Source organism: Globicephala melas, chromosome X (assembly GCF_963455315.2).
Source record: "Globicephala melas chromosome X, mGloMel1.2, whole genome shotgun sequence".
NCBI lineage: Eukaryota > Metazoa > Chordata > Mammalia > Artiodactyla > Delphinidae > Globicephala > Globicephala melas.
This window is the reverse complement of record NC_083335.1, coordinates 88,876,859-88,890,561: the sequence shown is the minus strand read 5'-3', so window position 1 is coordinate 88,890,561 and position 13,703 is coordinate 88,876,859. Positions and strand designations below refer to the sequence as shown.

At 43.6% G+C, this 13,703-nt stretch overlaps 1 protein-coding gene across 1 annotated transcript in view; it reads left to right on the top strand.

Annotated features, from left to right (window-relative positions):
* Positions 1–13,703, top strand: part of MAOA (monoamine oxidase A) — a 74,565-nt gene that overhangs the window by 47,561 nt on the left and 13,301 nt on the right. The window contains exons 5-9 of the mRNA XM_030834970.3: positions 370–461; positions 6,978–7,119; positions 10,083–10,232; positions 10,661–10,820; positions 11,693–11,789. Coding sequence (XP_030690830.1) covers positions 370–461; positions 6,978–7,119; positions 10,083–10,232; positions 10,661–10,820; positions 11,693–11,789 — 641 coding nt within the window. The remainder of the gene's footprint in view (positions 1–369; positions 462–6,977; positions 7,120–10,082; positions 10,233–10,660; positions 10,821–11,692; positions 11,790–13,703) is intronic.

The following is a 13,703-nucleotide window of genomic DNA, read 5'->3' as shown; positions in this document are numbered from 1 at the left end:
CTACTTATAGTGATCTTATCCATATGTTATACCACTTGAGATAGAAAAGGAGAGAAGGATTCGTTTCCCCAAAGTTTTAAAATGGGTGTTAGCTTTCAATAATAATTATGATGTTGACCATCATAATTACATATTAATTTATACATATATATATGTATTATTATTATTATTTTGGCAACAGCATTAAGGCATAGAATCCAAAGAGCTATCCATCCCAAACCCACCACTATCTATACATAGAATTCTATGCCAATCACACAGTCCAACATAGACAGAGAAACCAGTTTTCAGAGGTTTTCCTGAGGGCCTCTTGGCAGGGCAGTGGGCAGTAACCATCAGACCTAAATATGGGCCCTTCTTTCTCTGCAGATTCCAGCTGATGCACCGTGGGAGGCACCACATGCAGAGGAATGGGATAAGATGACCATGAAAGATCTCATCGAAAAAATCTGCTGGACAAAGTAACCTTGACTATTTAAAACAGTTCTTTTTAATCTTCCCTTCAGATCGTTCCTATCCTATCTTGAACTGCAGTGTTTTTCTTCATAAGTTACAGGAAAAAAGTTAAGAGGAAACTTAATGACCTTTCCATCAGTAGCAACTTTGGGGGCCCTTTAGACACTCAGAGCAGGATTGAACATAAAATGAATCTAAAACATAAGAAGAAAAGTAGGTGAAGGAAGCTGAACTTTTTTTTTTTTTAATGAAACGGTTGTGTGCTTTGCAATAAAAGAAGTAATTGTGTTTTCAGATAATATAGAGGTCAGCTACAGAAGCAATTTGGAAAGATATTAAAGTAATTTAATATAAATATAGAAGAACTGGAGGGAAGCTAGTCTATATTAATGAAAAATATAAACGATATGTTTTCACTGAGAATCTGTGTTATTAGCTGAGTTACTTACAGATCATTCAGCCAGCATTTTGGGGCTGCTATGTGAAAGCACAGTATGAATCACTGAGGAATGGTGGTGAACTTGTTAGGCATGGCCCCTAACCTCACGGAGTTGATATACTTTTAGCAGGAGAGACTGTCATTATACACATATTACATAATTCTAGGAGAGACTGAAACTGGGAACCTGACCTGTCTGATGGCAAAGGAGAGATTCCTTGTTGAAGCAATCTTTAAACAGAAACCAAGGAGTTAGTACATCAACTAAGAATGAGCCACAGAGGATGGGAAGGGACAGGGAAGGATGGATGGTGTCAGGGCAAGGAATCTTCCAGGAATGCGCCCTAATGGATGTGGAAAACAGGAAAGATAGATGGTGTGAGAGGATGGTATCTTCCATGAATGAGCCATAATAGATGGGGGGAGACAGGAAGGGTGGATGCTATGGGAATTAAGAATCTTCATGGAAGGTGCCATAGTGGATGGGGGAAGACAGGAAGGGTGTTTAGTGTGGGGAAGTGTTATCTTGCAGGATGAGTAACAGTGGATGGGGGAGTTAGGAAGAGTGGATAGTGTGCAGAGGTGGTATATGCCAGGAATGATCTAGTAGTTGAGGGAAACAAGAAAATGGATGTTGTGAGGGGATGGTATCTTTCAGAAATGAGCCACAGTGGATGGAAGGAGACAGGAAAGATGGATGGTGTGTGCAAATGGTATCTTCCAAGAATGAGCCAGTTGATGGGAAAGAAAGGAAGAGTGGATGGTGTGAGGTGATGGAATCTTCAGGAATGAGCAACAGTGGATGGGGAGATAGGAGGGTAGACGGGTCGGATTGTATCTTCCAGGAATGAGCTATAGTGCATGAGGGGAGACAGAAAGGATGTATAGTGCAGTAGGATGATATCTTCCAGGAATGAGCCATTAACCATGGAGGGGGACAGGAAGGGTGGATAGTGTGTGGGGTTGGTACATTCAGGAATAAACCATATTGTATGCAGGTGTCAGGAACAGTGCATGATGTGGCAGAATGGTTTCTTCTGAGAGTGAGCCACTGTTGACAGGGGAAACAGGAAAGATGGATGGTGTGGGAAGATGGTATGCGCCAGGAATGAGCCATAGTGCATGGGTAGAGACAGGAAGGATAGATGGTGTGGTGGGATGGTGTCTTCCAGGATAAGCCACAGTAGATGGGGGAGGGTGTGTGGTGTGGGGATAGTATCTTTGGGGAATGTACCAGTTGGTGGAGGATATAAGAGATATATTATGTGAGATGATGGTATCTTTCAGGAATGAGTCACAGAGGATGGGGGGAGAGAGGAAAGAGGGATGGTATGTGTAGATGGTATCTTCCAAGAATAAGTCAGTTGATGGAGGAGACAGGAAGAGTGGATGCTGTGGGGAGATGATATCTTCCACGAATAAAGTCAGCTGATGGGTGAGACAGGAAGAGTATGGTGTGAGGGGATGGTATCATCAAGGAATGAGCAACAGTGGATGGTGGAGAAAGTAAGGATGGATGATGTGAATGATGATATCTTTCTGGAATGAGCCACAGTGGATGGGCATAGATGGAGAAAGGTGGATGATGTGACAGGATGGTATCTTCCAGAAATAAGCCATAGTGCATAAGGGAGACAGTAAGGATGGTTTATTTGGTGGGATGGTGTCACCAGGAATGAACCACAGTGCATGGGGGAAAGGGAAAGGATGGACAGTGTGGTGGTATGGTATCTTCCAGGAATGAGCCAGTTGATGGGAGAGAAAGGAGGAGTGGGTGGTGTGAGAGGATGGTGTCTTCCAGGAATAAGCCACAGTGCATGGAGGGAGACATGAAAGATGGATGGTTTGGTGGAATGATACCTTCCAGGAAAGAGCCATAGTGCAAGGGGAGAGACAGGAAGGATGGATCCTGTGGGGGATGTTATTGATACCAAGTCCAAGCTCTCTTTGCTTGCCACACGACAGGCCAATGAATCGCAGACGAGATGTTGAGGCAAGGAATATGACTTTATTCAGAAAGCCAGCAGACCGAGAAGATGGCAGACTAGTGTCTCTGAAAAACCATCTTCTCAGAGCCTAGATGCCAGTTTCTTTTATAGAATCAGAGAGGGAGAGGCGGTGAGGAAGTAAAGTAAAAGGGCCATCAGTCTTGCAAAACATCTCCTGGAATGACCAGCCTCTGTGAGGGGATGTGTTAGTTTCTTCTTTCTTGCAGCCATTCACAGGTGGGCGGGGTCAGATGGCCTCCCTGTGAGCTGAACTGCAGAGGGGCAGGGTTCCCTGAGGCAGGCCATTATGTATGATTAGAATAACAAAAGCAACGAAAAGCAAAGGTTAAAGTCAAAGAAACAGGTCCAAGGTAGAGTCCGATTTAGCTCTACCCTGTTACATTACATTCCAGGATTAACCCATAGTTGATGGTGGGGACAGGATGAGTGTATGGTATCTATCAAGAATGAGCCACTGTGGATGTGGGAGACAGAAAAGATGGATGGTGTGGGAGGATGGTTGTTCTAGGAGTGAGACATAGAGGATGGGGGTTGGGGAGGAAGGGTGCATGGTGTGGAGGAATGGTATATTCCAGGAATGAGCCACAGAGTGTAGGGGGAGATGGTAAGGATGAATGAGATAGGGGGATTTATGTTCCTGGAATGAGATGCAATTAATGGGAACAGACAGCAAGGGTAGATGGTGTGGGAAGATGTTGTCTTCCAGTAATGAGTCAGTTTTGGGGAGAGACTAGAAGTTTCCATGGTATCTTCTAGCAATGAAGGAGAGTGAGTTGGGAGGGGTGGGGGCAGGGGCCGACAGGAAAGCTAGATGGTTTGAGGGGAGGGTATCTTTCAGGAATGAGCTACAGTGACTAGAAACAGGACTGTAGGGGGAAAAGGCAGGAGGATGAGGTGGGGCATGGGCAAGTATCTTAGAACTGAGACAAGTATTGGGGGAGATAGGAATGATGCGTGGTGTGAGAGACTCCATCTAATGCCAAGGATTGATGGCAGTGGAAATCTGTGGTTTATGGAAGCTATGGTATCTTCCAGGGAATATCGGTTAATCGGAGGGAGTCAGGAAGGATGGATGGTGAGGTGAATGTTTTCTTCCAGTGATAAACCACTGTTGGGAGAGGCAGAGTAGATGGTATCTACTGGAATGAGCCAGTTGATGGGTGGAGACAGGACATGTAGTTGTGGGGTGAATTATATGTTCCAGGAATGAGTTACAGTGTATGGGGTGAAAGAGGAAGAATGGATGGTATAGGATGTTGATATCTTCTAGGAGAGAGCCACAGTGATGGGGGGGCAAGATACCATGTCCCCACATCTTCCACCCTGCTTGTCTCCCCTCACAGTCACTGTAGCTCATTCCTGGATGATACCATCTCCTCATACTCTTCCTGTCTTCCCCCATCTACTATGGCTCATTCCTGGAAGATACCATTCCCCCCACCCATCCACCTTTCTGTCTCCCCCTACCTGCTGTGACTAATTCCAGGAAGATACCACATTCTCACACCATCCACTATTCCTTTCTCCCCCATCAACTGGCTCATTCCGTCCTCACACCATCCACTATTCCTTTCTCCCCCATCAACTGGCTTATTCCTGGAAGATACCATACTAACATACAATGAACACTCCTATCTCCCCCCTTTCTACTGTGATTCATTCCTGGACCACACCATCCCCTCTTCCTTCCCCCCCCCCCATCACTGTGGCTCATTCCAGGAAGATACCATTCACCACATCTTCCAGGAATGAGCCACAATGGGTAGGGGAAGAGGGGAAGGATGGATGATGTGGGGGGATGGTATGCCTAGGATTAAACCATAGTGTATGGAAAGGATAGGAAGAGTGGATGGCATGGGGGTATGGTATCTTCCAGGAATCAATGACTGTAGATGGGGAAGACAGGAAAGATGGATGATGTTTGGATGGTATGTGCCTGGAATGAGCCATAGTATGTGGGGGGGAGACTGGAAGAGTGATGGTGTGAGGAGATGGTGTGGTCCAGGAATGAACCATAGTAAAATGGGGGGAAACAGAAGGGTTGATTATATGTTGAGATGATATCTTTCAAGAATGAGCTAGTTGATGGGAGAGACAGGAATAGTGGATGGAGTGAGGATATGGTATCTCCCAGGAATTAACCACAGTGCATGAGGGGAGACAGGAATGATGAGTGGTGTGTGTTTGTGGGGGAAGGGTGGCATCTTCCAGGAATGCACCAGTTATGTGTGGGGGGGTGTCTACAGGAAGATTAGATGGTATGGTTGTGTGAGGAGATGGTATCTTCCAGGAATGAGCCACAATGATGGGGGATATAGCAGGAGTAATATAGTGAGGGAACTGGTATCTTCCAAGATGAGATACAGTGGTTAGGAGGAGACAGGAAGCCATTGGAGTGATGGCATCTTCCAGGAAGGAACCACAGCGCTTGGTGGGGGAATGCTACAGGAAGAGTGGATGGTGTGAAAGGGTGGTATCATGAGGCATGAACCACAGTGATTGTGAGAGGAGACAGGTAGGGTGAATGTTCTGGGTGCAAGGTATCAGGAAGAGATGAGCCATACTGGATGGGCTGTACACACGATAGATGAGTGATGTGGGGGATGGTATCTTTCAGGAATGAGCCACTGTGGATAGGGGTGGGGGACAGGTTGGTGCATGCTGGGTGTGAAGAATGGTATCTTCCAGGAATGAATCACAGTGTATGGGGGATACAGGAAAGATGGATGATGTAGGAGGATGGTATCTTCCAGGAATGACCTGCAATTAATGGTGGGGGACTGTCAGGAAGGATAGATGGTGAGGGGGATGCTTTCCTCCAATGATGTATCAGTTATTGAGAGAGACAGGAAGAGTGAATGGTATCTTAAAGGAATGAGCCAATTGATGGGGGATACAGGACTGAAGGATGGATGGTGTTGGGGGATCATATATCTTCCACAAATGAGCACAGTGGATGAGTGGAGATCGGACATGTGGGTATGGGGAGGATATATGTTCCAGAAATGAGTCATAATGAATTGGATAAAACAGGACCAATAGATGGTGTGGGGTATTGGTATCTCACAGGGGTGAGCCACAGTGATGGGGGAAGACAGGAAAGATGGATGATGTAGTGAATGGTATCTTTCAGGAATAAGCCATAGTGGATGGAGGAGACAGGAGATAGGGTTAGTGGCGGGGATGATGTTCCAGTAGCGAGCCTTAGTAGATGGGGAAAAATAAGGAAGGGGAGGGATGGTTTCTTTCAGGAATGAATCCTGAATGATGGGATGGATGGAAGGATAAATGGTTGAGGCATGGTATTTTCCAGTTATTAGCCACAGATAATGGCGGGAAATGTGAAGGTTGGATAGTGTGGGAAATGCTCCCCCACCCCAGTATAGGGAACAGGGAACAGCTTCTGAAGGCCCTGAGATGGGGAGATTGACACGTTTTAGCAATGAATGGAGAGTATACCTGGATCATAAAGATGCCATGAGGAAGTGATGGAATGAGAGTTTGGAGAACTTGTTGACAGGCTGATGGTGCAAGATATATTGGCCATATTCAAGACTTTTGACTTTTGCTGTGAATGTCACTGAAGGATTTTAAGCAGAGTGGGGTTTTATTTGTTTGTTTGTTTTTTAAGTTTTGGACTGTTAAAAGACTTAATTGGCTGTAATGTAGAGAAGGATCATGAGGGCCCAGGAGCAGCCGCCATTGTTTTAAGCCAGGTGAGGGACAGTGGTAGCCTGGACCAGGGTGGGAGCAGGGGGGGTGTTAAGGAGAGAAAGTTTGTTCAAATAAATGCAGACAATATCCTTAATGAACTCTGACAAGCATATTAACCCTTTAGATTGCATTGGGATTAGCATGTTTGGACTAACCCATAATTTCCTAAAAGTAAGGGAAAAGTTTATTTTCCCCAAGAGTTAAAATCTGCATTCCTTCAGAAATTGAGTCCATGAGTTGTTTTTTTTCAAAAGCAATAGAACTGTTTTCCAGCCATGCTAAATTGTGTTTTAAAAAGGTAATGTCCTGTGAAGCATGTACGTATTTACGCCTGACTTCCGCTCTTGTTCTGTGACCAGGACTGCTAGGCAGTTTGCATCTCTCTTTGTGAATATCAATGTGACCTCTGAACCCCACGAGGTGTCCGCCCTGTGGTTCTTGTGGTATGTGAAGCAGTGTGGAGGCACCACTCGGATATTCTCCATTACCAATGGGGGCCAGGTATGGAGTGTCCATTCTCACACTAAGCTTCATTTGTGATTTTGCCCTCATCGAGTGCAGTACCTTAATACTTGCTTCTATATTTTGAAACATGAGTGAATTTGAAACATGGATTTTTGAAACGATCTCCAAAAAACTTTTCTGAAAACAAAATTTCTCATTTCCTTTTCTTGTTCCTGAAAATAAGTTCACAACTAAAGAATGTTTCATTTTGAATTAATTAGGTTTGAGGAATTCAGTTCCTTCCTTTTGGAAGTAGGTAAAATTAGACTATTTATGTAGGAGGAGCTAAATTACTAAAATCAACTTATTTCCAAAAATTTCTAGTACTTGTAAAATTGTACTTCAAGTCATCTCTGTTCCAGACATGAGGCTTTTTGTCCCCTTCTGTGTCTCGGAGTTATTATTTTATGTTAACTCTTATAGAATGGAAGTGACTATTCTTTCTTCTAATTCAAGTGATTTATTGGTTACTCTTTCAATAGTAAATTCTACATTTTGGCTTCTAAATTTTTGCTGCCCACTAGCATTTGCCCAGCTTCCATACTACTTCCATTACTGATGAATGAACTCATTTGACTCACTGGCTGGACACACAGCAAACCAGTGGTGAAACCAGAATCTTAATTCCCTGATTTTCCAGATTCTGAGATTCTTTGTTTCAAGGCTATCCTTTATCGGAAGAAAATGGATATCTCTTTTCTAGGAATGTTATGCCTCGATGGGCTAAGGTTTAATTAGGATCAGTTTACTTCTAACTTATGTTCTGTTTCATAGTGTGAGGTGTAGAGTCCTTGTCAACTGAGTGAAATGTTCCTCTCCTTGGGAGATCTCCAGAAGTCCCCAAGTTGTTCTTGTGGTCCCAAGAGTTATTGCCCATTTGACCCTTAGCTTTAGCAAACTTAAGGCAGTTGCATTTTTTAAGTGTCTTTACACTTAGAAATCCCACATTACTCTTTTTAACCTATATTTTACTTTCTGAGATATCGTGACTCATATTTTATATTTACATCCCTCATTCAGGGGAGCCAAGATACTTCTAGGCAAACTCCACATGACCTTTTGGAGGGCACAGTTCACATTATGAATCTCAGACCATTATCACAGTATCTTTACAAAGAACTTAGACTTATCCTTTAATAGTTTAGTTCCAGAAATACTAGACGCGAAGGAGTGGATAGTGAACACAAATGGAAATAGTTCATGGTCTTTCCACTATACTAACATTCAAAGTAACTCTTGGAAAACAGAAGTCACATTATAAATTAAATGGTCCCAGTTTTGTGAGGAAGGATGGATCATGAATTTAGGGCTAAACTGCTTTGGGAATATTTTTATAAAGAACTGTGGTTGTGTCATTAGAACAATAGCCAGTTATTCAAGTGTAAGAATCATTCTGTGGCTGCTGACACAGGCTTTCTAGAAGGTGATTGTCAAATGTTGGGCTGTTCTTCAGTCTACCTACATGTATTTGTAACCATTCAAAGAATCTTCTACAGCAGGCTAAAAACATTCCCCCTGGTTCTTACAAAATGCACTGTATTAAGGACTGACCTTAGATTAAGCTGGAAGCATGACCATGGTGAGTGTAGTAGATGGCAGTAGGGCAGAGCACTTGTGGTCTTACAGAGCTGCTCAGGGGAACTATTTCACAATGTCTGGAGGAATAGGCAGATGCTTAGTCTTCACCCTTCGGACCCCGCAGTGAAACTTCCAGGCATTTTGGCAAAAATTTCTCAAGAGCTGAGGTTTGGATTCTTAGAACATCATTGGGTGATGACCAGGTGATCCTTGAGAGCACCATGAGCCTGTTCTGCCTAGACAACCCTGGGCTGGGACTTTAAGAAACCGAGGGGAGTTAGAAACCGCATCCCCATCTCAGTGAAACTGGAAAAAAATAATTAATTAAAAAAAAAGAAACCTTCTGAAAGTTTAGATTCCCGTACAGACTATGAAGCCAAGGCCCCCCTACCCATCGGCTGCTGGGTCACATGTGGGCCTTTTTGGTTCCAAAAATCACGCAACTTCATGTCTGCTATATTGTTTGTGTCTTCTAATGAGCCTAATGCCAGGGCCTTGCCCATTGAAGGAGATCAATCAAGGGTTGTTGTCTTGAGTTGAACAATTTTTAGCAAAGAGAAGGTCATTATAGTTTGTGTTTATACTTGGAACATAAAGAATAAAGACAAAAGCTTCACACATAATCTCACCCCGTTTACTGTTAACATTTCAATGTATTTCCTCATTAAGATTATACCATATAAGTGGTTTATATATTTTACTTTTTCACTATTAAATTATTTAAAATATCAAAAAAAAAAAAGAAACCGCATCCCCTGGGAGAAGTGCAGCATCCTCCCTGTCCCAGGGTTCCCTCCATGCACTGCACTCTTGGGCACTTGAAGCCCACGCACTTGCTGTTATTTGCATTTGGTCAAGGTGCCAGTGGTATAGGGGAACCTTCCTTCTGATTCTGTGATTTTATTTTAAATTTTTATTGGGGTATAGTTGACTTGCAATGTTGTGTTAGTTTCACGTGTACAGCAAAGTGAATCAGTTATACATATGCATATGTCCACTCTTTTATAGGTTCTTTTCCCACATAGGCCATTACAGAGTATTGAGTAGAGTTCCCTGTGCTATACAGTAGGCCCTTATTAGTTATCTATTTTATATATAGTAGTGTGTATGTGTCAATCCCTATCTCCCAATTTATCCCTCCCCCACCATTCTGTGATTTTATAAGCTGGTAACAGCTTTTCGTCACCAGACGCTGTGTAGAGCATGATGATTGAGGTATCTTGGTAGACTGCCTCTGTCCTAATGAGTTCTTCCAATAGTTAAGGGTGCAGAGGGTGGAGGTATGGCCTGTGACTTTCTGGAGGTTTCTGATCAGTGGTAAATATGCTCTTCCTTCCTTGGGCTTTTATAACATTTCCTTTCCTGCCTGCCTTCTCCTGTAGGAACGGAAGTTTGTAGGTGGATCTGGTCAAGTAAGCGAGCGGATAATGCACCTCCTCGGGGACAGAGTGAAACTGAGGTGTCCTGTCACCTATGTTGACCAGTCAGGTGACAACATCATGATAGAGACATTGAATCATCAACTTTATGAGGTAATTCAGTTTCGTCAAAAAAGAGCGTATATTATGGGACTTCACTGGTGGTCCATTAGTTAGGACTCCCCGCTTGCACAGCAGGGGGCACAGGTTCGATCCCTGGTGGGGGAACTAAGATCCTGCATGCCGCACATCAAGGCCGAAAAAAAAGAGAAACTTATATTAAATAGGTCTCCTGTCTTCTGTAGCTTCTAACTAAATATAATCCAAGCAGTGGCGTAATTAATGCTGGCGTATTTCTGACTCGGTCTTCCAAATTACCAGACTTGGTCGACTGCCTTATTCTGTTTTGTTGCCTCACAGTGGCCTCATACTGTACATTGTTACCGCTTACTGTCATTTGAAATGGTAAATGTGATGTTTCACGCTCCCCGCAAAGACTGCGACTCAGGTTTGAGATGGTATCTTGCGTCTGTGTGTTTTAGTGCCGATACGTAATTAGTGCCGTCCCTCCAACTTTGACTGCCAAGATACACTTCAGACCAGAGCTTCCTTCAGAGAGAAACCAGTTAATTCAGCGTCTCCCAATGGGGGCTATCATTAAGTGCATGATGTATTACAAGGAGGCCTTTTGGAAGAAAAAGGGTAGGTTGCACTTATTCATGTCTAAATTGTATTAAGCAAAGACCATGCTCTTTTAGGAACATTTTATGCTACACACTGAACAGAAAAAAAGATAAGTGTTTCCAGCTGGTAGAGAAAGGATCAGAAATCTCAGTCTGTCCACTCCTCAGAGCCCCGGGCAACACAAAATGACCCCAAGAGCACTTGCTGGCAGTGGGGGGAAGGAAGAGGTCCCTCTGGTCACGGGACCACATTGCCCAGACCCCTGGCATATGTCTCACCACTTACTCTTCACGAGCAGAGACAAAGGAGCACCATGGAAACAGCACTCCTTTGAAGTTACACATCCCTGGGCTCCACTTGCTTACTAGCTGTGAGGCCTCAAATGACACTTCACCTCTCTCAGCCTCAGCCTCTGTGTAAAATGGTAATGAGACCTGCTGTTGGGGTGTTGTGAGGATAAAATGAGGCAGAGTCAGGGCAGATATGGTGTCTGTTGTTGCTAAGCCTTCAGCTCACACTCAAAGGATTCCTTCCTGCCACTTCTTCCATGGTTTCACAGGGGTGATTCCCTCTAACACACCCCCCTCTTTCCCACGTATTCCAGGACTCCAGGGCCATCTTCATTTTACTCATGCACTGATCATACCTGACCTTTATGTAAAGGTCACCGAGATGGGTCATTTTCTAATGTGTCTGGGTGACCAACCAAACATCCTTGTATAGTCAATGTGCGTATTTAATAGTAAATAACTTCTAGAGTTGGGGCAAAGACCAATAGTTTAAGATTTGCCTTCCTCTTAGCAAAAGAGTTATATATATATATATATATATATCCCTCTTAAATCTCTGGTGGGGTTACTCAGTCTGCTATTGATTTTCTTCTGGTTAAGATTACTGTGGCTGTATGATCATCGAAGACGAGGAAGCTCCGATTTCAATAACCCTGGATGACACCAAGCCAGATGGATCGCTGCCCGCCATCATGGGGTAAGTTAGAGCTGGGTGTTCTGCATTTTTCAAGCTCTGTTGATGTATCGGTGTGTGTGCTGGCAGAACATGTTGTTTTGCACTAGAGCTCAAGCAATGCTAAATAACCCTACAGACAATTTATGTCATGTTTCCATGTATGAAAATATTAGAGTATGTGGCACAAGAACACTGAGAAACTTTACTAAAATTAACACCACTTTGAACTTGTGCCCATATGTTTCTTTCCCCCATAAACTTACACGTGGAGGACAGAGAAAAAAACGCAGCTAGACAGGCGGGATGGTAGACCACCTTGCCTACAGGATGTTGACAACCATTCTGGAATGAGAACTGTTTTATCCTGTAAAACCTTCCAAAGTTATGTTTTCTGGGCTTTATTCCTTTCTCCATTCTAGACATCACTACCTAGCAAGTATCAATATGTTAATTGTTGGAATTCCCTGGTGGTCCAGTGGTTAGGACTCCGCGCTTTTGCCGCCGAGGGCCCGGATTCGATACCTGGTCGAGGAACTAAGATCCCACAAGCTGTGTGGCACAGCCCAAAGAAAAAAAAAAAAGAAAGTGAAGAAAAATATGTTAATTATTACCCTGGGAGATAAGATGGATGACTAATGAGGAAGTGCAGTTCAAAGGAGAACCAGGCCTTGAGCGTAGGGCACTTTTTCCAGTAGGTCACTCTATGGCTACTTCACCAGGGATGGTCCAGGGCAAGGTTCTGTGTCTGGAAGAGGAGCGCTCTTTTTCTCTCCTACCATCCCCTCACACAGCTGCTCTGCCCTCTGGAGACTAGGGGTCCAGAGAGGGAATCGGAGCTCCCACAAAGAGATTTCTAAGGAGTGCCGTAGCCTCCCAGTTGCCATGTCTTTTAGTCCTCCTCAAAGCAATACAAACAAAAGGGCTATTTATTCTACCACATTGCAATAAAAGAGCACAGCTTCTATAGCAGTCAGTGACTTTAGAAACCAGTGGTTTTCCCCTTCACCCCGAGGAGAGTTGAGCTCATGTGCATTGCATCACCGAAGGGAAATTACAAAATCAAAAGGAGCAGACCCATGACCCTAGGGACTTAGAAAAAGGCTATGCTACTGGACTGCCAACAAGACATTTTATAACCACTTCTCTGGCTGTAAAATATAAGAAATGGCACCAGCCTCCCTGGTAAGGGCAGGTGCTCACAATGTAAAGACTATAGGAACGTTGCACCCTGTTCATCTCTGACCCCCCTGGGCAAGAAAATACATAGATTGTTTGGGCAGTTTGCCGTCGCCTTCTATGTGCCAAAGAAATGCAGGAGGTTGAGGTAGAGGTTTCAGGAGACTTGTCGGTCAAGATCAATCCAACTATAGATGAAAGAATATTGATGTTCTTCTTGCCCTGGGTATTAAATATTGCGGCATCTGCTCTTCCGGCATTTCTTTACGTTTTTTAACAAGGACACGTATTGCAGAAGCCTTCTAGATGGTAATGGACTTATTTAGGCAGCTCCTAGAAAGTGATACTCTGATCTGTTTTATCTGGACAATCGCTTCCACCCTGTTCTTGCCTTGAAGCTATATTGCCTCTACCCTGCTCTTTGCTCTAGGCAATGAAAGCCTTGAAGACAAGGAGTGGTATAATTGCCCAGCACTGTTTGTGATAACTAGTGCCTTTTGGAAACTAGAAAGGACCTTGTACTTTAGAGCTGTGAAATGTTCCCAACCCAAAGCCAGGCTGTTTAATTTCTCCAATAAAACACCAAAGGAAGTTCAATGATAGTTGTCCGTTGTTACAATTAGATCAAAGAGGTTATTTCATTCATGACTTGAGATTTGACAGATATAGCCAAACCTAACTGCCCTTTATTTTTTTTTAACATCTTTATTGGGGTATAATTGCTTTACAATGGTGTGTTAGTTTCTGCTTTATAACAAT